The sequence below is a fragment of the Pholcus phalangioides genome, unplaced genomic scaffold (genome assembly GCF_987345545.1).
Source record: "Pholcus phalangioides strain wild (caught in Gottingen) unplaced genomic scaffold, Ppha-v1.0 ptg000024l_1, whole genome shotgun sequence".
In the NCBI taxonomy this organism is placed as follows: domain Eukaryota; kingdom Metazoa; phylum Arthropoda; class Arachnida; order Araneae; family Pholcidae; genus Pholcus; species Pholcus phalangioides.
The window spans coordinates 27,308,127-27,332,593 of NW_028301616.1; the positions used below are offsets into that span (position 1 = coordinate 27,308,127).

The 24,467-nt window shown below is 32.0% G+C and overlaps 1 protein-coding gene across 3 annotated transcripts in view; it reads right to left on the minus strand.

Moving 5' to 3' along the window:
- Positions 1–10,995: 10,995 nt before the first annotated feature.
- LOC149069120 (uncharacterized) overlaps positions 10,996–24,467 on the minus strand; it is a 150,487-nt gene continuing 137,015 nt past the window's right edge. Inside the window, exon 4 of one of the 3 annotated variants that reach the window (XM_089250977.1) lies at positions 10,996–14,201. In XM_089250977.1, coding sequence (XP_089107103.1) covers positions 12,394–14,070 — 1,677 coding nt within the window. In that variant the 5' untranslated portion in view covers positions 14,071–14,201 and the 3' untranslated portion in view covers positions 10,996–12,393. The remainder of the gene's footprint in view (positions 14,202–24,467) is intronic. The other 2 variants (XM_089250978.1, XM_089250979.1) reach the window with 2 other exon arrangements.

Genomic DNA, 24,467 nt, shown 5'->3' on the forward strand with positions numbered 1-24,467 from the left:
CTTATGAGGAACGGTCCTTGGTCACAGTATCATAGGTCTTATTGTCACATTGATTCCCAACCTTTTTTAAGCCACGCCTCACCAAAGCCTATCTGAAATCCTGATGTTTCCCTATCAGGGCAGTAACTAGACCTTTTTTCAGGAGAGGTGACACCACCCCACTCTCGTGGCAATTCATAATTCTGTGATGACAAAAAAAAAAGTTGTGTTATGTAAAAACTTTTTTGCTTTATATCCTTAAATTTTGCAATCTGGGAGCTTTGCTCCCCTCGCCTATTTCTGTCTCTTCCCCCCCCCCCCTTCTTTTTTCTTGTAATTGTTATTCAAAAAGTAGTCCCATTCACGTTGAGGGAGCCAAAACATTATTTACTTTGTTAAAAAGCAGTGGTTCTTAACCACTGGGCTTTAAAAACATTTCGTGGGGGGGGGGGGGGTCTTCGAGCTTGGATGAGATAACAATGAACTCACATTGTTTTTACACGGCTACGTACAGAATATTATTTTGTGAAGGGGTCCGTGAGGATCGCATATTTCATCTTTTTATTGTCACAGGAGGGGGAGGGCTCGGTGGACTTCATCTCACTGGCACAAATTGTCCGTGGAATGCAAAAATTTATAAGCACCCTTAGTTAAACCACTTCCAAAGAAAACACTGAGAGAAAAATTAAAAGTAAGCTAAAGAAATTGAGGAAGTCAAGAAATCAAAATAAAGTCTACCAATGGTTCTACTTTAGCGCCTCACACCACAGTGCATGAAATCAGGAAGGCGGGTAGTGTCTCCAGTGATGTAGATGATAGCATGCTTGCCACACAATTTGCAAGATGGCCTGGGTTCGAGTCCCGGCGGAGACCAGATAACTTTTCTTACCGAATCTATAGGCGTCATATATCCTTTTCTTCACCAAGAAATTTTTTAAAAAGTGCAAATTAGAACTGGTATAATAAATGGTAGGGGTTCTGAAAAAAAGTTCCAAATCGTAACAAAAAAAACCTCATTTTTCTCATATTGTCCCCCCCCCCCCCGAAAAAAAAGTCGAATTGTCCCCTTGGGGCATGGACCCCACATTGATAACCACCGTCTTAGTGCAAAGTTTTCACAAGATATCTGAAGACAACCAAGAAGTCATGTGAGCCCCATGTTGAGAAACAATGGACTAACTGTATAGGCTAAATAAAAATTATTCTCTTTCAAATTTCATAAAATTTTTGTGACTTATGATCAAATTTTGAAGATTTTTTTTCACTGACCAATATCTACCAGATATTCAATAAAACAAACTGTAGCAATAGAGTGAGCTTGCTCATAGCAGTGTTTTTCCGATACTTCAAGTGCATATTCCTCGACATACGTTCCCTCTATATATCTATAAAACAGTGTCCAATCTTTCTGACCAAGAATCTCTCCAACACAACCTTAATATTATTTCCAAATGATGCTCAAACTGGGAATTACCCCTCAATTTCTCAAAAACTGTTTTTATGAAAGTGACCCGTAAAAGAATCCCTCACGAATTCCCCTATTCTATAAACGACTCTTTGATCTCTGAGGTTTCCCAATATAAATACCTGGGCATTATAATCTCTTCCGATCTCCGCTGGAACCTTCACGTTGATTATATCTTTAATAAATGTCTCCAAAAACTGTTTTTCCTTCGCCTTTACCTAAAATACTCCACTCGTCATGTTCGTCACTTGTGCTACCAAACATATATTCTCCCTGCCCTCTCCTATGCCTGTGAAGCCTGGGACCCCCCACACCCAAACCAACATGGACAAATTAGAATCTATCCAAAATAAGTCCACTCGTTTCATTTTCAACTGTTGGTCTTCACATGTCTCTATAACGGAACTCAAGCGACAACTCAATATCCAACCGCTCTCCTCTCTTCGACTTATCTCTCGTTTAACTTTTCTTTACAAACTCCTCCATGGGGTTTTTAATATTGACACATCCAATATTCTAATCCGACCTTAACATTTCTCTGTTAGACTCAATCATTCCAAAAAATTACAGCCCATCTTTGAATCATCAGATTGTCACAAATTTAGCTTTTTCCCAAGAACTATTATCGACTGGAACAACCTACCATCAAATATTGTAGATTGCACTACGATTTCTGAATTTTCTCGTACCATCAATCGACACTTTTGCCATATATAATTCCGCATCCTCTTGTGTAGGCCTCGGCCAAACAATATTGTATAAATAAATTATATATATATATATATATATAAGAAAAAAAATTGAATTATTTTTTTTTTTTCTACAAAAACGTTTTAAATATCCCCCTCCGATTGTTTACAATTTCTTATGAGTACAGTAAAACCCCTCTTAATGGACACCTCCCTCAGATGCGGCCTCTCCTCTTTATGGCCAAATAATATAATTTCCCTTTGTATAATAAATGTACGCATTTTGACCTCCTGAATAATGGCCACCCCTCTTTTATGGACGAAGTTTTCTTTACCCCGCCGGTGCCCGTAGAGAGGGTTCACCGTAAATGAAATTCTCATATGCTAATTATACGCTGCAAAATAAGTGAAATTCACAAAACTTAAGATTTTAAGTTTCTCCTTCTTAAGTTAATCTTCCGTCACCGCGGAATATAAGAGGAAAAATACGTTAAAAAATAAAAAGTATTTTGGCTAATAGTGTCTAAATGGCAACAAAACTAAAATTTGTAAGTAAAAAATTAATTTTTTTTTTTAATTCAAAAGTATTTGAATAACTTTCTCTCTATACACATATATATTATATATATATCATTTTATGACAGCGTTTCTCAATCTATGGTCCGCGGAGGATAAGACAAGTGGTCCGAAGGCTGACCTGCAAACTCAATTATGATTAAATGAAGATTATTCAATTGTACGTTACGGTAAATGTGATAAATCGGTTATTGTGCATGCTTAAGAATTTTCTTGGTAAGTTTGATAAATTTATCACTTTTTACCGGTGATTATGCATAATAAGCAAGTGCCCTTGGTAAATTTGTTACCCTCTCCAACTGTAACTGGATATTTCTGTTGTTGGAATGATGATAAATAAATAAATACTTGAAATTTATCGCCTTTATCTGTGATTATGCATGGTACCCAAGCGTAATCGGTGAATTTGATAAATATGATAAAAATTCCAAATGAGTCTAGTATGTATGATAAATACAGTCGGACCTCAATATAATGATAACAAACTTTACTGCGATCGTACCCCGATATAATGATGAAATACATGTATGAATGCTATCATATAATACGATTGTTTACCAACAACAACGACGCTTGAGTATAATGCATAACCATCTGTAAAAGTTATCAACTTAGGGAAATTCATCAAATTCACCAACGAAGCTTGTGTACCTAAAAATATGCACAATTGCCGGTGAAAGTGGTAAATTTAGAAAAAATTATCAAACTCACCAAAATAACCGGCGATTACGCATAATTAACCAGATTTACCGTAAACATAAATAACCAATATTAATGATATCCACATAGGCTCGAATAATAGTTTAAGCCTACATTCTGTAAATTAGTGGTCCGTCGAGAATTGCTTAAGGAATTTTAGTGGCACTTGGGTTTAGGAAGTTTGAGAAACGCTGTTCTGGAATTTTAATGTTTGTTCGGTGATTTATGGTGTTTAGATCTCTTCTCTGTCCATTGTGTAGGCTTACTGTGTATAGAAAAAATAGTTCAAGCTCATTTGATTAACATTTTTCAGTTATCTCTCTCAATACATCAATACCCATAAAATACGTACTTCGTTATAGATACCCCCCCCCACCCTATTATCAAGTTCCACGACATCAAAACTTTCCAAATGCCGTCAAAATGCTTGAATTTTCTCTACTACCGCGTTATCCAAGAGAAAACTAATCACATTAAAACAATACGTTCTAAATGCAATACTCCCGCTTGACGAATGGTTGATTATAATATCCATTCATATGTAAATCAGAAAACTCTTCCAAAAAAAACCTTTCAATTACACTGGTGAATAAATTTTTGAAGCGCATAAAAATAAAGAAAAATTTGAATAAATAAATCAACAGATCAAAACGCACACTAAAATTTACATAAAATTTCTCGTTTATTTAATATCTCAACGCATTTATTCAAGGTGAGTGGACACATTTATACATTTTTTGTTTTCCCCTCGTGTAGTGGCATTTTTACTACAAAATATTTCTCCGAATGAATTACAATTTTTCGTATTTCGTTTCCTGAAGGTGATGTTACATGTCGTTGAAAATTTAAAAAAAAAATCGATCTTATACAATAGATATTTCTTATTTTGCCTTTTTCACATATTAAAGAAAATGATGGAAGAGGAAAAAGAAGTAAACATATATTACAGAAAAAAAAATCCGTATCCACACTTTCGCTTGAAAAAATACATGTATACACAACAATAAATTACGCTATATATATATATATATAAGATATACTAATAACAGGCAAACGTTATACTTGATAAAATACAATAGAAAGTGTCAAATACAATAATAATAAGCAAACTTGAGAATTTGAAATTCACTAAAAAAAAAATGATTTCGTGTTAGAATATTTTTTTTTTTAATTTCTCGATAAATTTTGAAATTTTCGGTTGTTAGTATACATATGTGTATAAAAAAAAATGACTGGGTACCGATTATATTATTGTAAAATATACAATGTACATAACGAAGAGGAACTACATTTTCAAAAAAAATAAAGTGATTAATCACGCAATAAAATTACAAATGCACAAGCCACAATCATATGATAATAATGATGATTCTAGGAACTAAAAATAATGCTTGAAAGTACGTGTGATTGAGGAGACCGTTTAGCTTCTGGTAAATTTCACAATAACGCTGACGAATTTTCTGATCTCGTTGGATTTATTACGACATGATTTTAGCGACCATATTGAACACTTTAATCATTAGTAAACGATTCTGTATCAATAAAAGATGATTATCGGTACTCTAACATTGCGTTAATAAGTAATATTAATGACTAAAATGAAAGTTTTCTTCATCGTTATGAATGGCTAAAATTAATATTACTTCTTAACGCAACGTTAGAGTACCGATAATCATCTGTTATTGATACAGAATCGTTTACTAATGAATAGAATGCCGATGAAGATATGTAAGAAAATTTCACTAGAAAAAAAGTCCAAATGGAAAAAAATTACCGATATTACAGCATTAGAAAATTCACTGATAACTAGATTCATTAAAATCGCTTATATGGCGTCACTATAATATCGCGATGCTTTTCCAAAATGCATGTTTATGTAGAAACATATTAAAAATAAAGAAATAATAATTGGTAACCATTAAATTGACCAGAAATATGTGACATCCATATTTGTTATCGGCATGTTTTTCTCAGCCACCTCATTAGGCATTTTGTCTGTTGTGGCCTTGTTTTTGTATTTGTATTAATTTCTTAGGCCTTAACTAAAATATATTTTAACCAAAGTTGTTTTAAAAACCAAATTACAGTTTTACTTTTATCAGTTTTCTTTAAAAAAAATCGGTATTTTATATGTTTGGTTAAAAATCTCATTTTTTTTTATCACTTGCTTAAAATTGCATTTGTATTGTAAAAACAGATTTCTCCCAGCGTTATATAGCATAATTTTCATTGCTGAATAGTTAAAGTTAGTCGCGAAATCCAATTTTTGTTGTTGCGATGTTTTGTTTTTTTTTTCAACTGCTATTTGTTAATTAAAACTTTATGAAGTTGCATTTATGAGACACATTCTTTTGGGATACATAAAAGAGATGAAAAAACTACATATTCTTAAAATTATGAAATTCGTTTTTTGATAAATATCGATAGAATATGAAGATAAAAATCCACAGAACCTTCATAAAATTCGAAAAAAAAATTGAAATTTATACTTGTAAATGTTTCTGGCAACGTTTTCATGTGAACTGAGTTTAGAAATTCAATTTTCGTGAATTAAAAATCAATAGGGCTGGTAAAAAATTTGAAATTGGTGAAATTGGAAGAAAACTACACTTAAACTTGGAAATATTTCTGGCAACGTTGTCATGTGAACTGAGTTTAGAAATTCAATTTTCGTGAATTAAAAATCAATAGGGCTGGTAAAAATTTTGAAATTGGAAGAAAACTACACTTGGAAATATTTCTGGTAGCGGTGTCACTTGAAGTGGATCAATAGACTTGATTTTGTTTAGCCATAATCATCATTTATATAAAAAATTTCTTAAAATATTTTCGTTTCCTGTAAAAAACAACGCTAAACCGGTCTCGAATCACACGCTTTTCTAGGAACTCATCCAAAAACTAATCACAATAATAAAAAAAAAAGCACAAAAAATTATTCTAGAAATATCGAACTATGTAAAGAACTCTTAGATTTTTGTTTTTTACTAAAATCAAGCACTCAGAAACAATTCAATATAAGAAACAAGAATTTATATCAAGAAAGAAAATAGCTTCTTTTTATTGAATTCTCAAGGTAATTTTTACTGACATAGGGTTTTTTTTCACATCCGGGTAAAATCATACAGATATTTTTGAGATCATATTACACCAGATTTATTTTCATGTATTCAGACGTATGACATTGGACATCGTTATTGACATCAAAATGTAGAACCTGTAGAACCTGATATTATTGAGAGATCGAAAAAAATATATATTTTAACGAAGTAAAAAGGTATTGTATTTACAAGTATGAAGTATGATATTATGGACACACAGCTTCAAAATTAAACAGAAGATAGAGGAGGAAATAAAATTCTTCTGATAGAATTTAAGTAAAATAACATGAGGAGAAATTTACACACACTGCTTTATACGTATATATAAAAAATGATATAGTCTCTAAAAATTATTGTTTTGTTTAATTATTATTATTTTTTTTATTATCATTATTATTACAATCAACTGTACAATTCTGATGTTTGACGCTGCACTGTATTCAAAAAAGTGAAGCGATCATTTTAAGGTAGATAGCGGTTGTAGTAGTTCATGAATTGTTCTTTCTCCTTGTCGATCATTTCGTACCGACAATTATTTATTAATTGTTTCGATTATCTAAATAAGATAATATTCAGCATATTTTTAAAATAATATTTCAGATGCACAATTAATCAAGTTAATAATTAATTAATTAACTGAAGGTAATTTTCCCGAATTAATAAATATTCGTAATCTAAAATGAGAATATCTATTTTTATCAATTTTCGAGAATGCAATTTTTTTAAATAAATATATTGAATTCATAAAAATAAAGACTTTATATTAGACGATAATATAGTCTTAATAAATTCAGAGAAATTATCAAATTCCAAAACATCGGAAAATTACAAACAGAAATGAGAATATAATTAACAAAAGTTAATATCGTGCAAAAATATGTTAACCATTATAATAAATTAAAGTATTTCTAATTGAGAACATGATTTCTTTCTCTCGAATTGATCTTCTAAATGTGAATTTAATAATATTTTGAATGTAGTTAATTATATATTCCAATTAACCCTCTATGGTTCACCTTCATGAAAACGCATCGTTTTTTTTTAACGCGAAATATGTAAATCGGGGCTGTTAGCATATTGAAACAATTAATCAACGCAGCAATTTAATTAATTAGAGTGGATTAAATGTTCAATTAAAAGTAAAATATACAGTTTGCCTTCATTTTAATGTTATTTACAAATAGATAAAATCTTGCTTAGCAGAGTTGAATAGTTTTTATCTTGAAGTTTAAGCAATATAAATGATTATTTTCAACAATAAATCAAAAGGCTCTTGAAATAGTAATTAATTTAGCATTTTTTTAAAATAATGTTTCCTTTTTTAATGTTTATTTTTTATTATGTTTTCTTGAAAACATATATAAATAAACAAATAATTTTTAATCATTAAATAATAATATAATTTAATAAAAAAGATAATATAATCAAAAATTAGAATAAAAACTAGAAAAAAAGCTTCTATTTATTAATTATAGTGATCTTGTAACTATTATTGGAGCGATTCCTATTTAAATAAAACAATATATTATAAATAAAGTTATATTATATAATAGAACGAACAATATATTGTTTTAACTCTATATACTTCAGAGCATGCTAAAAGGATTGATGGCTTTTAATTAGTTTCATTTATGGAAATTACAACAATCAATGTTGACATTAAATATTTATATTATAAATTTAAATTGAATAATTTTATTAAAATTTTGTAATTTCACGATAAATTTGATAAAAAAATTCAATTGAATTGTGCATCTGAATATTTCAGAGAAAGATATGGGAGATTTAAAAAAAAAAAAAAAAAAAAAAACATAAACTTACGAGGAACTTTCACACCGTTTGCTCAGAAAAAACTATTTCCAAAAAAAGAAAGAAAAAATAATGTACAATATTCTCGATGCCAGCGTGTACATGTCTCATCTCTCAAAATACCCAACCTCATCATCCTTGAAAAAAAAAAAAACTCATCTAATCTTTCTTCAAATCAACGAAACGTAACTCTTTTTTTGGCACACATAGTACTTTCTTAAGCTACACATAATCTCAACATATCCATAATTATACCAAACAAACATTCGGCATTACAAGCAAAATCAATCACTACACAGGAACTTTGGGATATTGCTACGAATCTTTGCCCTAAAAAAAAATGCTTGAATATTCATGAATAGAGGAAAAATTTTAATTTAAAACAAAAAATTGTTTGTTTCTTAGAAACACTGTGAGAAAATGTATCAAATTTTCAATCATAGTATTTTTAATTATTAAGGGCAAAGATTCATTAATTTTTTTGAGGAAACAAAAAAAAACATGACTGCGAAATTTACATTCTACGCATAAAATAAATGTTTATATAATCACCAATATACTATATATATAATAATAATTAATACTCCACGTATATCAAAACAAGTAAATGCTTGTCAAATCTTCTAGTGTATAATATATAATATACGAAAAAAAAAAATATATGTTGTGAATCAAGGTTAAACATATTTTGAATCAAAGCACAATCAAAGAAAACGATTTCGATTTCGATCAACTCCGATTTCTCTCAATAGGAACTGTTCAACCAAAGATTTTGATATCCAATTAACTGATTAGAATAAATAAATGACTGGTCATTATTTTTGACCAAAAAAAAAGGAACTAATTGTTATTAATTTGCATAACTACTCGATCTAAACTTAACGCTTGTAAATGAGACCCGATTTCTTGAATAGTTTTATGATTAAATATTTTGTTTTTTGTAAAGAAATCGACGTAATAATTTCAATACTCAAGTTATTTTTTAATAATGAATCAACAATCAAGGATGAACTATGAAAAAATCATCACCGAAATTGAATACACGGAACTCATGGAGTATTTCTGGTGATAATATAATTTCTACAACGTAATCTTTTATTTTTATCGGATTTTTTTTCGATTTTAGGACAGTGGCGTAAGCGTCTAAGCCAACCAAGCACATAAAAAGGGGATATAATTATTACACACTAGTATTTGGAAAAATTTGTCAAAGGGAAAAAGTAATTTTTAGATTTTTTGTTACGCTACTGTCGATGATGCTAGGTTGGTAAACAATATGTATGTTTTTTAAAGAGTTTTTTTACACCACCGTCATGGGAAATTGAATTTATTGTTTTAATAAATAAATCATTTTCAAAACATGTAAAAATAATTTCTGATCCGCCATTGTTTTCAGAATTTTGCCGGTGAAAATTCTGCAATACTGTTTTTATCTGTCTTAGGATTAAAAGGATGCATATTAGCTTCGCTTTTTAATTCTGGGACCGTGGCGTAACCACTCTGCTCAGGAGCACCTAAAAACTACCCGGAAATTTCATTTAAAGAAGAGAAAACCTTTTGTTGCCGCATTGTATATAATGAAGATCAGTGGAGTAATTAACAAAGCTTGAATAAATCGGTCTGGAAGGAGTTTAGAAAACAACCCTTCGTTAAGAGCGTTTCCTTTTCTTTACGCCATTGTCTGTAGAATTTGATCGATAACTTACTTTAAGTAAATCAATAAATTTCAAAACATGAGATCTAGCGTCGCTAATTTTTCTTGTAACAATTCTAAAACACAATAAAACACAATCATAGTTTCTGTTATCAAATTTCTTAAGAACACAGTTTAATTTGTATTTTTCGGATTCTTTAAGACAGTGGTGTAAACATTAAATCCACTGAAACTACCGAAACAAGTGAAGCTATAATTTTGTAATATGAGAGAAAACATTTTACTGGAAAAAAAAATAACGTTTATGTTTTTGTAGCGCCACCGCATGAGACAGTAGATATCAGTGGAGTAATTACAAAGCCTACAGAGCCTGATTACAGGTTTCAATCAATCTAGAGGTGATTGGAAAACAACTTTTTTGTGATGAGACATGACTTTCACCTACACCACTGCTATTTCAAATATAGTCTTTCAATTGATGAACAAATTAATTTTAAATCATGCATGAGAGATAATTTCTGACCTAACATCACATAAGACTTTTCAGTGATATAACTTTGTTTTTATCGAAATTTTTAAGAACACCGTTTAATTATTATTATTTTTTTTAATTTCAGAACAGTGGCGTAAATATCCAAGCCACAAAAACTTCGTAATTGCAAAATATCCAAAAATTATTTTACAGGGGAAAAAACCAATTTGTTTTATGCCACTGTATTGCGATGGTAAATATCAGTGGCGTAATCAAAAACTTAATATTATAGAACATGAATTATTACAATAATCGTTATCATGTTCTACTACAAATTGTAGGTGAGCAATCTTTCGGAACCAATCTTGAAACAACTTTTTATGAGACGCTTCTTATGTTTACACCACTGCAATTTATAACATGATCGATCAGTTTAATAACAGAATTAATTTAAATACATGTGCATAATTTCTGATCAAATGTCATTCATGAGATTTTTCAGGTAACTTCGTTTTTCTTTGGATTTTTTAAGAATACCGTTTAATTTTTTTTTTAATTTCAGAACAGTGGCGTAAATTCACAAGCCACAAAAACCTCGTTATTGCAAAATTGGAATTCTGCAACGTTCTTTCTTTCAAAAATTTCTTTTTTTAAAGGAAAAACACATTTAGGTTTGTTTTATGCCACTGTATACGATAGTAAATATCAGTGGCGTAATTATAAACTTGCTATTATATAGAGCTTAAATTATTATAGTATTTGTTATTATGTAACATCAGATATTATATGAAAACAATCTTCCGGGGAAATGTTTAGTTTACACCACTGTCACGAGTCATAATAAACATATTAATTTTAAAAAAAACATACATAATAATTTCTGATCTAGCATCACTGAGATGAAAAATGTTATAATCAGATTAATTTTTAAATATGGATGTCAAACACCATTTATGAGATTGTTCAGGTAATAACTTAGTTTTTATCGGATTATTTAAGAATATCGTCTAATTTTGTTTTTTTAAATTTCAGGACAGTGGCGTAAATATCCAAGAGAGCCACAAAAACTTCGTAATTACGCAATTTGCTTTCTTCAGAAATTTCTTTCTCTTTACAGGGGAAAAAAAACACCATTTAGGTTCGTTTTAATGTCACTGTATAAAGATGCTAAATATCAGTGGCGTAATTAGAAACTCCTACTATATATAACTTAAATTATTACAGTACTCGTTATTACATCACACTAGATAATATCTATGAAAACAATCTTCCGGGGAGATCCTCACGTTCAGTTTACACCACTGTCACGAGCCACAATTAACAAATTAATTTCAAAAAACATGCGTAATAATTTCTTATCCAGCATCACTGAGATGAAAAATGTTAACATCGAAAAAACAGCAATCACAATAATTAATAATTAATAATAATATTTGTTTCTTTTCAAAAAAATGCAACTCACTGAAGAAACTCCAGATCGTTTTGATTGCGAAATCGAAATCGTATTATCATTTTTTTTTTTTTTTCCAAATTAAAGAATTAGTAAATAAATGGTTGGATAAGCCATAACAAGGAACAAAAAAGCCTGAAATTAGCCTTAAAAAGAGACTAAAAAAGCTGGAAATCCGATCCCTTTTCTTCGTCTTAAGTCGTTTCTACTTCTCATGGCTCTTCTCGTCGTTGTCGTCTTCATCATCATCATCATCATCGAGCTGTATACAGTCAAAAGGAACATTACCAAACGCTGACGTGTTTTCTTTCTTTTTTGCACGCTAATGGTTTTTCTTGTTGTTGCCTCTTTTTTGAAGACAAGAGAAAAGAAACCCCTAGAGAGAGAGAGACAGATAGAGACTGTGTATGTGTCTGTGTGTGTCTGTATATATGAGACGTGTGCTGTATAAAAAAAAATGATCTGTGTGGCATCCTTCTTCCCCCCCTAATAGCACATAGTTTCATGCTGTCGCGATGGACGCTTTTTTCGTTAGCGCTATGGGATGGGGCGACATCTCCCTACGAGCGTCATGCGCGTCCTCGTCGTCGCTGCTCATGTGGACGCTGCCCCCGCCGTTCATGCGTATTCGTAGGTGGTCCTCGCTGAGCCCCCTCGTCGGGTAGAGGTGGTTACTACTGGTACCGTTCACTGGTTCGATAATCTTACCGACTAACACACTTGGACGATGGTTCCTGATGATGAGGGACGGCCTGCTGCTTTCCGTTGTCGTTGTCCTCCCGTTCGTGAAGTTCCGTATAGTTCTCGGCGTGGAGTTCGAGATGTCGTGGCTACCGCACGAATCCTCGTCGAACTCGACCTCGTCGTCGGTGCCGTTCACAACGTCCACTATGTCATCCTCGTTGTCGCGGAGGCAGTCGCTGTGCATGTCTTCGTCGATGGGCTCCATTTCGGAATCGCTTCTGGAGTTGGACAGGTCGAGGACGCCCTCTACGAAGTTCGTCGTGGATCGAGGGACGATGAGTGTTCGAAGAGGGACTTCGGAAGAGACCCGCATGTCTATCGCTTGAGTCTGCATGGACACCTTGTCCCTGAGGAACAGCTCTCGCTGCTGTGGGGTGAGGATACGTATGGCGTGGTTGGGCTTCCTGTTCCCGTTGGTCACTGGCACTGGTACGTTGTTGTGGTGATTGTTGTTGGTCTTGATCACTGGGACCACCTGAGCGGTTGGCGTCAGTTCGGCCTCTGACGAGGAATGGTTGTTGTGATCCAAGGACGAGTCCATTTCTTCCTCGTTCTCGGATATCCTGAGTGGGTCTGGATCGTCTTCGTCTCCAGAGCGGTTAAGCTGGTCGTAAGCTCTGGGTCGGCGGCCCCTCCTGGGTTTTCCCAGGTTGGCCTCGTCTTTGGGACACTTGTGGTGAATGAGGTGATGCCGTCTTCGGAAGCGTCCTCGGCACTGTAGACACTGGAAAGGCTTCTCACCCCGGTGAATGAGCATGTGAGCTTTCAGCTGATTGCTGTCCGAGAAGCGGGACGGGCATATCTCGCAAGCGTACGGACGTTCACCCGTGTGCACTCGAAGATGCCTCCGCAGGTTGGCGACCTGAACGAAGTGGCGATCGCAATGCAAACACTGATACGGTTTCTCGCCCGTGTGCAGTCTCATGTGAGTCTTCAAGTGATGGTCCCTCGTGAACCGTTTGTGACATTCGAGGCACTCGAAAGGTTTCTCACCCGTGTGGGTCCTCTCGTGGTTTTGTAGCACGTGCTTGTAGCCGAAACACCGGTTGCAGATACTGCAGGCGAACAACTTGTCGTTCTTACCATCGCTCTTGTTACCAGATCTGCTGTCGTCATCACCATTGGTGTCCGGAGACACCGACGTCTGAGGCAGTTCTGGAGTGGCTCTTTGGAGCAAGGTGAGGTTGCCACCAAGAGGAAGGGAATTGTCACCGGCCGGTACTTCTTCGGCTCCGATAGCCAGCAAGGTCGGTGACCCTCCACCACGACCAGCTACACCTTCGGGGACAAGCACCTTGACGTTGCGTGTCTTGTCCGTCAGGGATATCAGATCACCGTTGCTCTGACCAACGACAGGACCACCGCCGTTGGTGGTGGCGCTGTTGACGACAGCCTTCACGACGACTTCGGTCGTCGTCTCTGGTCCGTTCTTCATGGTAGTAGTAGTAGTAGTGGCGGCAGCGGCTTCTACTTCTTACCACGACGCCGACGACGCTGGTGGTGGTGGTGTCTACGCTACTGCTAACGCCTCTTCTGTGCTTCCACCCGGCCACGACTGCTGCTAACCTGCAACGAAAGACGAGAACCGAATGAACATCATCATCTTCCCCCGCAAAAGCGTTAAAGGGTTACGAAAAGAGGAAGGACTTATGCTATGTGTGTGCAACTTGAGAGAGAGAGAGTATATGTATGTATAGAAAGGGCGGAGTTGGAACTGCAAGGAGAGAGATAGAAAAACGGGGTGAAGGAAGGGGAAAAATACCATCACACAAATCGATAAAGCTCATTAATTGCCAGGCGTAAAAGAGTAAAGCGTAAAAAAAAAAATTTTATAAAAAAAAAGAGGGGCAATGAGCAGCGAATTAATTATGTTAATGCTTTACAAGCGAAAAGCGGATTCGCACTTTCAAAGTTGAATACATTCCAGTCGAGGGAGGAGGGCGGATAAGTACATGGTTGGTTGGTTCGCTTGCCTTGTTCTTTTTTTTTTAGTTTTACTAATTCAAGACTTTTTATTATTATTATTATTTAGCTAAAGCAAGAAACGGCTAATTTAATGGCAGGCATCATAGAAAATGAAGCGTAGAGATATGCTGTATAATTATTTTTTTTTTTGTCTCTGTTTGACTCTTTTTTTTTTTTCATATTAATATAATTACTTCCCTTAATGATGCTAGCATATGATTGTATCTTCAGAGGAAGAATTAATTAAGCGATCGATTTTTTTTTTCTTTAATGACTGACCAGAGTAGCCGAAATTCGGCTTATGTGCACATGGAAAAAAAATTACCAAAAAAAAATTATTCAGTAAAAATTAGAGTGAGATAGAGACGACAGATTGGTAGAGAATATGCCTTGAAATTATATTATCATGTGAAAATTTCGAGAAGTTTCTCGCAAAACTATTTCAAATAGAGTATAGAAAAAATACAATTATAGTTGGAAACACACATACAACTACATTTTTGTTAATTATATTAATTGATTAACATTATAATTACCATATTGATTTACAGAATTTAGTTTACATATTATATTAAAATAATAATCATTCCAATGAATTAGAAATCTAATGGTATTGAAATGCCCGACAAGATAAATAGGTAGACAACGGTAATATATCGAATCAAAAGTAATATATGTCCTGCTGTTTTACTTCTTTCATATTGATATGATCACTTCCTATAATGATGAAAGCATGTGATTACAACTTCGAAATTAGAATCCAATTATGTGTGATCGTTTTTTACTTATTTTCTTTTTCTTTAAGGACTGACCGAAGTATCCAACATTTAGCTTATATGCCATTTCGACACACGGGAAAAAAATACTGTTAAAAAGATTTAGTAAAACAAAATTAGATTCACATGCTTTAAAAATCGAAATTAAACTATCACTTGAAATTTCTACGAAACTATTCAAATTGAGCAGAAAAAATTCAATTATAATCGAAAACATAACTAAATTTTCGTTAATTACATGTAACGAAATTTCGAATTCGTTAATTAATTACATTTATTAATTATTACATTTATTAATTATTACATTTATTAATTATTACATTTATTAATTATTACATTTATTAATTATTACATTTATTAATTAATTACATTAATTAACGAATAAAAACATTTAATGGCTAACAAATTTTTTAATTAATTTTTCATTCATTAATTGGTTTTTTTTAGTTAAAAATTAAAAAAAAACCAGTTACAAATGTTTATATATATATATATATGTAAATACATAAACATTTGTTAACTGCATTAACAAATAATGCAGTTACCGTACCTACTTATTTCTTTATTAACAAGTAACTACTTAATTAATTGATTAAAAAATTTCGTTCTAAATAAGCATTCCAATCAATTAAAAATGTAATGTTAATTATTATGAGACAAAACCAGTTGGTTACCAGTGTATCAAAACAAAGTAATTATTTCTGCTTCAAGTGTTCACGATCCTATTGTATCGATTATACATATTTTATTACTTAAAATATTCTGCAAAAGAATAGTTGCGTTGTATCTTCTTTTCAATACAAAAAACGAAAAAGCATTGTTGTGTAATCTTTTGTTGAGCGATTATTGTTAGAAAAATTTACTAAAGCAAAAAACTGCTAATTTAATAGCAGGCACTATAGAAAATGAAGCGTAGAGATATGTTCCATTTTTTTCTTCAAAGAATGACCAGAATAGTCAAAATTTAGCAAATATGCAATTTCAACACACGAAAAAAATTACTGTTGAAAGAAAAAAGAAAAAATTGAACAAATATGCCTTAAAAATCGAAATGAATTCTTACGAAACTCTTTCAAGTAAAGTAGAAAAATATAATTATAATTTGAAAAATATAACTAAATTTTTGTTAATTCACATAAATACAAATGCAAACGCCACAACAGGCAAAATGCCCAACGAGGTTGCTCAAAAAATTTTCCATAAATAATGTAAAATTAAAATTTCTCATCCCAAAAAAAAGAACAATTATCACGAAAATTAATTAACACATAATGTAAACAGTATTCTATTAGTTTATTATATGGATTGAGAAAATTTCGTTCTAAAAAAGCTTTCCAATCAATTAAAAGTTTAATGCCAGTCAATAAGACAAAATTAATAGGTGAACAAATGCGCAATACACTAAATCGAACCAAAGTAGTTATTTCTATGCCACGTTTCCATTATCCTGCACAATATCAATTATACATAAATTTCGTATTATTCAACTCAAAATATAAATTTTACAGTAAAAATTAGAAAGTATTACTAATAATCTTTTTGTTGACCACAAATTAGAAGAAGAAAAATTTAAGTTTCTGTGAATTTCTATGTTAGTTTTCGAAATTGACCATTATATTGATTACGATCTCGCTTGCAATAGATTGTCGGCGGGAATCACACATTTTTTTGATTCACTTAAGTCATTAACTCCTCATACTTGAATATTAATCCCGAAAAAAGAAGAAATTTATTGTTTCGAGTAAGAAATAAATAAAATTAGAAGCATATTTGCACCACGAGTAGTTTCTATGATCATAAATAAGGACATAAACGTAAAAATTTTTGTATCATGTCCAATATAAAATATTATATCATATTTAAGGCTAACTTTATCGTTTTATATATTTGACTAATCTCTATCCCGATCGATCGATTTACTTCTATGATAAACAGTAGTAATTAAATTTGAGTTTTGGTTTATAAATACTGCTCGTGGATAAGTAAATTCATTGATTCGTATTTCAGTTCAAACACATTCACTTTTATTTTATTAACATAATTCAAAAATACGTGATTCAATTAATTTTTGTTTTCTTTTATCTTATATATTAGATATTCGAATATGATATTAGCGGCGAAAAAATCTGGAAACGTTCATTCAGATAAAAATTTATTTAAAAAGAATTTTAATGTACGTAAATATGCAAATGCATAAAAAATATAGCGGAACAATTAACGTCATGTTTACAGTACTTGCTGATTTATATCAAAATATTTTAGCATGCATTACAATAAATTAGGATATCAAATTATTATATTTTTGAAAATAGAAGAAATCTTTGTGTAAAAAACTTTTCTGTTGAACCATTTTTTCCAGGAATGCTTACATTTTCATCAACTTATTTTATTATTATTCAAAATTATCGCTATAATGGATTTTTGATTGTAAAGAAGTGACTTCATCATATATTAATTACTGTACTGTATATTGATATTATATATTTGACTATAATTTATTTTAAGGAATAGTTTTCTGGATTCATACTTTTTCTTCACTAAGAATTTATTATAAAACCATATTCAAAAACATTTATATGATAGAAATGACTTTATATGACATACTTCTATCATTGAATAAAAAAATATCAATATTTTTATGTATACAAATTTGTAATTTTAACTTGTCATAATCCATAAAAAAAAATTTTTAAGCCGTAACCATAAGATCTATACCTAAGTAATCTCTAGATATCACAAAATATAATTTTTACTTGATAATAATGGACAAATAAATTTTCCACTAAAATGAAAATAATCGATAAATATTTGAAGAAAAAAAATATCCCCGATATTTTAAGCATTTAGTGAGCTTATATCCGAAAAATAATATTAACTAAATAGGTTAATTTGTTACTATACATTTACATATATAAATAAATTATAACTTCATCATAAAAACGATTTTCATATCAAAACACGGCAATATATAGCGTCAGTTTCACAGAATTAAGATTTATTACACAATAAAAAGAAATAATCTATAAATATTCATAAGATAATATTTTTCATTATTGTCCATAGAAATTAGGTTAAATAAAATTTCAACACACACGATGACCTAATAACTCAAAGAAGAAAAAAATCTCAATGTATGTGTATTCATATATAAATATAGTAGATATAGTACTTTGATGAATGTATTTAGACCTATATCAATGTAGGGCCTATGAATGTAGATATATAAAAGGGAGAGCCATTTGTGAATGTCCCAGATATTTATGCTAGAAAACTCATGAAAAACCCATTGCAGTTTTTCATCTTTTTTAAAAGAGTGTTTAGACACAAAAAACACATCCCTAATACATTTCCAACAAAACACTACGAGCACATAGTGCCAGAGAGAGAGAGAGAGAGAGATGCATTTTCCAGTGTTTGAGGTGAGGCTGCAAACGGGTGTATTTTTTCATTTTTTTCATTTTTTCCCTCCATTTTTTTTTTCCTATTTGAAGCCCCCTTATTTTCGTGGGGTGGTGGTTCCTTGCATTTATGCTACGGGGAGTTCAGAGCCAGGTGCTTTTGTGTGGGGTTACATCGAGGGAAATGGTGTATAAGGCCTATATAGTGTTGTATATATAGGCTACGTACATGTTCCTTTCACCAGAAGCTACTAGTAGGTAAAGCAGCTGGCATCGCCGAAAAAATGCACAGACCAGCAGTTTTCTTCTCACCCATTTAATATATTTCTGCCTTTATTATATAACTTTTTTTTTTCACCATCAAACCACCCTCTCAATGGACAGAAGGGAGGAGGAAAAAAATATATAATATATATAAGTTGACCTCTTTCCAATACCTGGTACTTCTTCCTCATCCAATTATCATTAACTTTAGGCCAGTTACATGCATACATGCATGCCAGTGATTTTTATACGACGAGTATATACGCTCATAGGAAAAAAAATGTTTTGTTTTTGAATTTATATGTTACTGTAAATGTGATAAATATCCGGTTAATGTACATAATAACTGGTTATTATGAATAATTTCCGAGCATCTTGGAAGTTTGATATATTCCTAAATTAATCACTTTTACCGGTGATTATGCATATTACTCAAGTGTCGTTGGTAAATTTAATAAGCACTGAAAAATTGTCGTTTTTAATAGCGATTATTCATAGTACCCAAGAGTTTCGTCGTTGGTAAATATAATAAATTGTACTATGTGACATACTAAACATTATAATTCCTACCTGTATTGTATCATCGGGGTACGATCGTAAAATTTGTTATCGTTATATCGAGCTACGATCATAAAATTTGTTATCATTATATCGAGGTGCGACTATATTCATCCCATATACTAGTCACATTTGGAATTTTTTTCGTATTTATCAAATTCACCAATTACACTAAAGTGTTATGCATAATCACAGATGAAGGCGATAAATTTTAAATATTCATCAAATTTACCAACGACACTTTGTTATGCTATCTCAATGGACCAAAGCATATAATTTCACATGTTGGGGTAAATCGAGAAGCTGTCCATTCTTAGAATAAGACAACCATAAGTATTCTTTATGGGCATTGTATAATATTTTATCACGTGTATATATTGTTTATAATTTGTGTTAATTGCATTTTTAATTGGGTTGCTGTATTTTTTTAACATATGACATCCATATTTTTATGGGCATCTTTTTATCAGCCACCTGGTTGGGCATTTTGCCTGTTGTGACGTTGTATTTGTATTTGTATTTGTATAAATACCCAATTTAAAGAAATGCTTGAAATTCCCCCGAATTAAAATAATAATAATTCCAGAGAATGTTTGAGAGAAATAGTTTCAGGATCAGTAACAGGAATATTTTCATAATTAGTGACAGAAATATTTCCGTAATTAGCGACAGAAATATTATCAGAATTACTGGAAGAAGTAATTTCAAAATTACTGAAAAAATAATTTCAAAATAACTAAAAGAAATGATTTCAAAATAACTAAAAGAAATGATTTCAAAATAACTAAAAGAAATGATTTCAAGAAATATTGAAAGAAAATGTAATTTCAGAATCATGTAAAGTATTTTCAGAATTGATGAAGAGAAATAATTAATCAAAAAATAATAATAATTTCAGAATTGTTGATACAAATGATTTCGGAATAAACAAAAAACTTAAATTATTTGGAGACCTTTGAACTCTGGGCCGTGTTATCCAATCCATTAAGACACCCCTGCACCGCTTTAAATCTTTGAAAACCTATGGATTCTCTTACAATTGAATCGGTCATTTTGAAAAGGGGGTCATCTCCATATTTTTCAAAAATTAACTTTCTGGTGGTTTTGCAGTCCTTTAGCATCCTGTTGGGCCAGAAATAATTATGTAGCCATTTTTAAATCATGTGTAATCCCCGATAATGATAGAAAATTACTGATTTTCTGGAGCTATTATGGAAAGAAATGATTTTTTGCGCTTGTCCTGCAAAATTTGTAAAAGTGGCGAAGACTTTTCAAAATGACCGGTTCAATCCATATCTATAAAATTGATTTTGCGCGCTCGCGTGTGTGCTCTATACAAATCTAGAATTTTAGATTGATCGTCGCCAAATTTTGCATATATACCATACGGACCCGACTGGAACGATGGGCTACTTAGAACGTTTGTCAGAACTTGGCAAATGCCCGAAATGGGCAAAAAGCTGTCGGGCAACAATGGTTCCTGTGCCTCAAAAATCACTTTCGGAATGTTTACTTTGTTGCCGTAGTTCCCAAGAAATGAGTTTCAGACGAGGATATGCCTTTACAATGGTTTGTCACTTCTCTAATGCTGCAAAGTATTATCAGTAATAGTTTATATGCCTTTATAATGGTTTGTCACTTTTTCAATCCTCTCAGTAATTGAAGGAAACCCGGACGGCGTCGGGTGTTATAGCTAGTTATAAATATCGCAGTATGACCTGGTGTGTGTGTGGGGGGGCTCGGGCTTAATGGGGAGTTTGAATTAGGCCCGAAATGTCCAAAACTATTGAAGATATCTGGGCCAAAGTGCGCATAAAAAAAAATAATATCTATTAGTTGACCTCGTTTTCTAATGCCTGTTACTAGTTTTCACATCCAATTATCATTAACTTTAGGGCAGCTTCATACATGCATGCCAACGATTCTTAAAATTTTCAACGACGCGTATATGCTTCTATTTAAAAAAAATATATATAAATAAATAAGGAAGAAAAATCTATTTGAAGTCCAAAAACAAATATTGAATTTTTATTTTCATGAGAGAGAAATAGTTTTTTTCAAAAGATTTACATACACTTACTTCTTCCCCCTTCCCTCCTTAAATAATGCTAAAAAAAAAAAAACTTATCAACATTAAAAAAAATTAAAGACTAATTTTTTTTTATTATTTATCCAATGAACGGTGTGAGAAACTCTTCTAGTTAGCCAATCAGGATCAAGAGAACACGCCCTTTCACTACGCCTACACTTTAACCCTTTCGACGTGTTATTTCCAAGTGCAAGCGTTGCCATGACCACACCCAATAGGGTGAGGGGATACGAGAATTCTGGCGTAATAATTGAAAATTTATTATTATTACTCAAGTTTGTGAGAGTTTTTTTTTTTTTTCCACCGTCTCTCTCTCTCTCTCTCTCTCGCTACTTTTGTTTTATGGCTTTTTTTTCTGGGAAAAAAATCCCTCTGGGCACCGAATCAATCGATGACATTAGGAAAAAAATATATTTATACGGCACCGAAAAACTAATTTGTGTGCTACCTAATTATTTAATGTAATTTTAGAAGGGGGGAAAAAAATAGCTTTCACATCAAATATTTTTCACTGAAAAATTCGGAGAGGAGTATCGTTTTTTTTTTTCTTCTTCTTTTCTTCCCGTTTTCGTGATGTCAGTATTTTGCTAAACGTGCATTAATATTTTAAAATTCCTTAAATTTTTTTCTCTTTTTTTTTTTCGCTATAATATTTTTCTGCAATTTTTTTTTTTTTTTTTTGTGGAGAAAGATAATATTATCAGAGGAGAAAATGCGGCGTCGGAATGCATCAAGTAGAATAACAGTAATAATATTTGATCAGCCGTGATTTATACTTATCGAAATATTAAAAAAATGGGGAAAATGAATGTTTTTTCTAAAGATTTAAAAATGTTCACACAAAACATTTTTTTTTTGTATTCATTTCAAATATACTATGAAGAGAAAATATTTCATTTCGTTTGTTGAATTGCTGTTTTAACATAATTTCTAAAAGAATCTATTTTTTACACACATCCAGTATCGTGCCACATTCTAATATACTAATTAGGAACGACATTAGCATATATTAAAAAGAAATCGACTTGAATTTTGTTGTAAAATTTTTCTGATGCAGGTACTGTACTAGCTATAGTACCCGGTGCTCTGCCCGGGCTTTCTTCTATTACTGGGAACATTCAAAAAGTATAACAAATAATGATTTGTTATAATGACTCATTCCTATATAATGATTTGTCATTACAAAGGAATAAAAGAAATGAAGAAGTGAAAAACCATTGTAAAGGCTAACATGTCTGAAACGCACTGTTAGGGAACCACGGTAATCAAAGTAAACGTTCCGAAAGTTATTGTTGAGGGTAGGAACTATTGTTGCCCAATGGTTTTTTTCCCATTTCGGACATTCGCCCACCTCTGACAAACTTTTAAAGTTCCCTATCGGTCGAGTCGGGTCCCGTTTGGTGTATATGCAAAATTTTGCTACAATAGATCTAAAATTGTAGATTTGTATGTAGACCCGCCCTCACGCACGCAGAAAATCAATCAATTTTATGTACAGTGCATCCTTCTTATAACGTTCCCACTTAGAAAGTTTTTCCGCTTTGAACGACCGATTTTTGTGGTCCCAAATGTCTGACACTCATTGAGATTTGCCGTTTAAAGCGTTCTCCCGCTTAAAATGTTTTTCCATGAGGGTACTACAGGGTTCCCAGTAAAATCCGCTTGATAATTTCGTCGAACTTAGGAACAGGCAACTTCAACCTGTCGCTCGTGAACACCGTGGTGCTCCCTGAAGCACCCAAAGTACTCTATGCCCGTGTCCGATTTCGTGCTGGAGAGCACTTGATCAACGTTCCGATTAAATACCTTGTAGAAACTGCATTCAAGGATTAAAATCATCCTGATTTCTCGTGCGTTCGTATGTCAAACTTGCCGTAAGGGTGCTCTTCTTTTGTAGATGGGTGCCGGCAGTGCTCGCTACCAGAAAAAAAGAGGTTATAGATCGGTTTCTGTTTTAAAATTTTTTATTGGGTCTTACGGCTTTTACTGCTTTTGTTTTATGTTTTTTGTGGAAAAAAATGCATCTGGGCACCGAATCAATCGATGGCATTAGACAAAAATATGTTCATGTTGCTCCAAAAAAAACAAATTTGTGTACTACCTAATTATTCAAAGTAATTTTAGAAGGAAGAAAAAGATGCTTTCACACGAAATATTTTTCACAGGGAAATCTCCTCTTCGAGAGGGAAATCGTTTATTAATTTATTTATTCTTCTTTCCCATGATGTCAGTGTTTTGCTAAACATGCATTAATATTTTAAAATTCCTTAAAAATTAATTTTTTGATTGGGAAAAAGATAATATTGTCTGAAGAGAGAAAATGCGACGTCGAAACGTATCAAGTAGAAGAATTACAGCAGTAACATATTGTATATTTAATAAGCCATGATTTATACTTATTGAAATATTAAAAATGTGGGAAAAGAATGGGCTTTTTTTGTGAAGATTTTAAATAGAATATGAAATTCACGAAATAATATGTAAAATAGTTATTTTCATAATTATTTAGAAATCGTAAAAGAAAGTATTCTACTTTGTCTGTTTGCAAAGCTGCACTTTTGTTTTATTCTAACAAAACTGAATGTTTCGATAAATACTATAAGAAAAATATTTTACATATATTTAATATACAATACAGTACTTTGAATAACTGTACAATATAAGTTTTATGAAGAAATCAACTTTTATTTTGTTATAAAAATTTTCCTGGCTTATTTTAATCACTGTGCTGAATACGATCTTAGTGTGTATAACTACAGGGAGCCCAAAACACAAAGTCTGC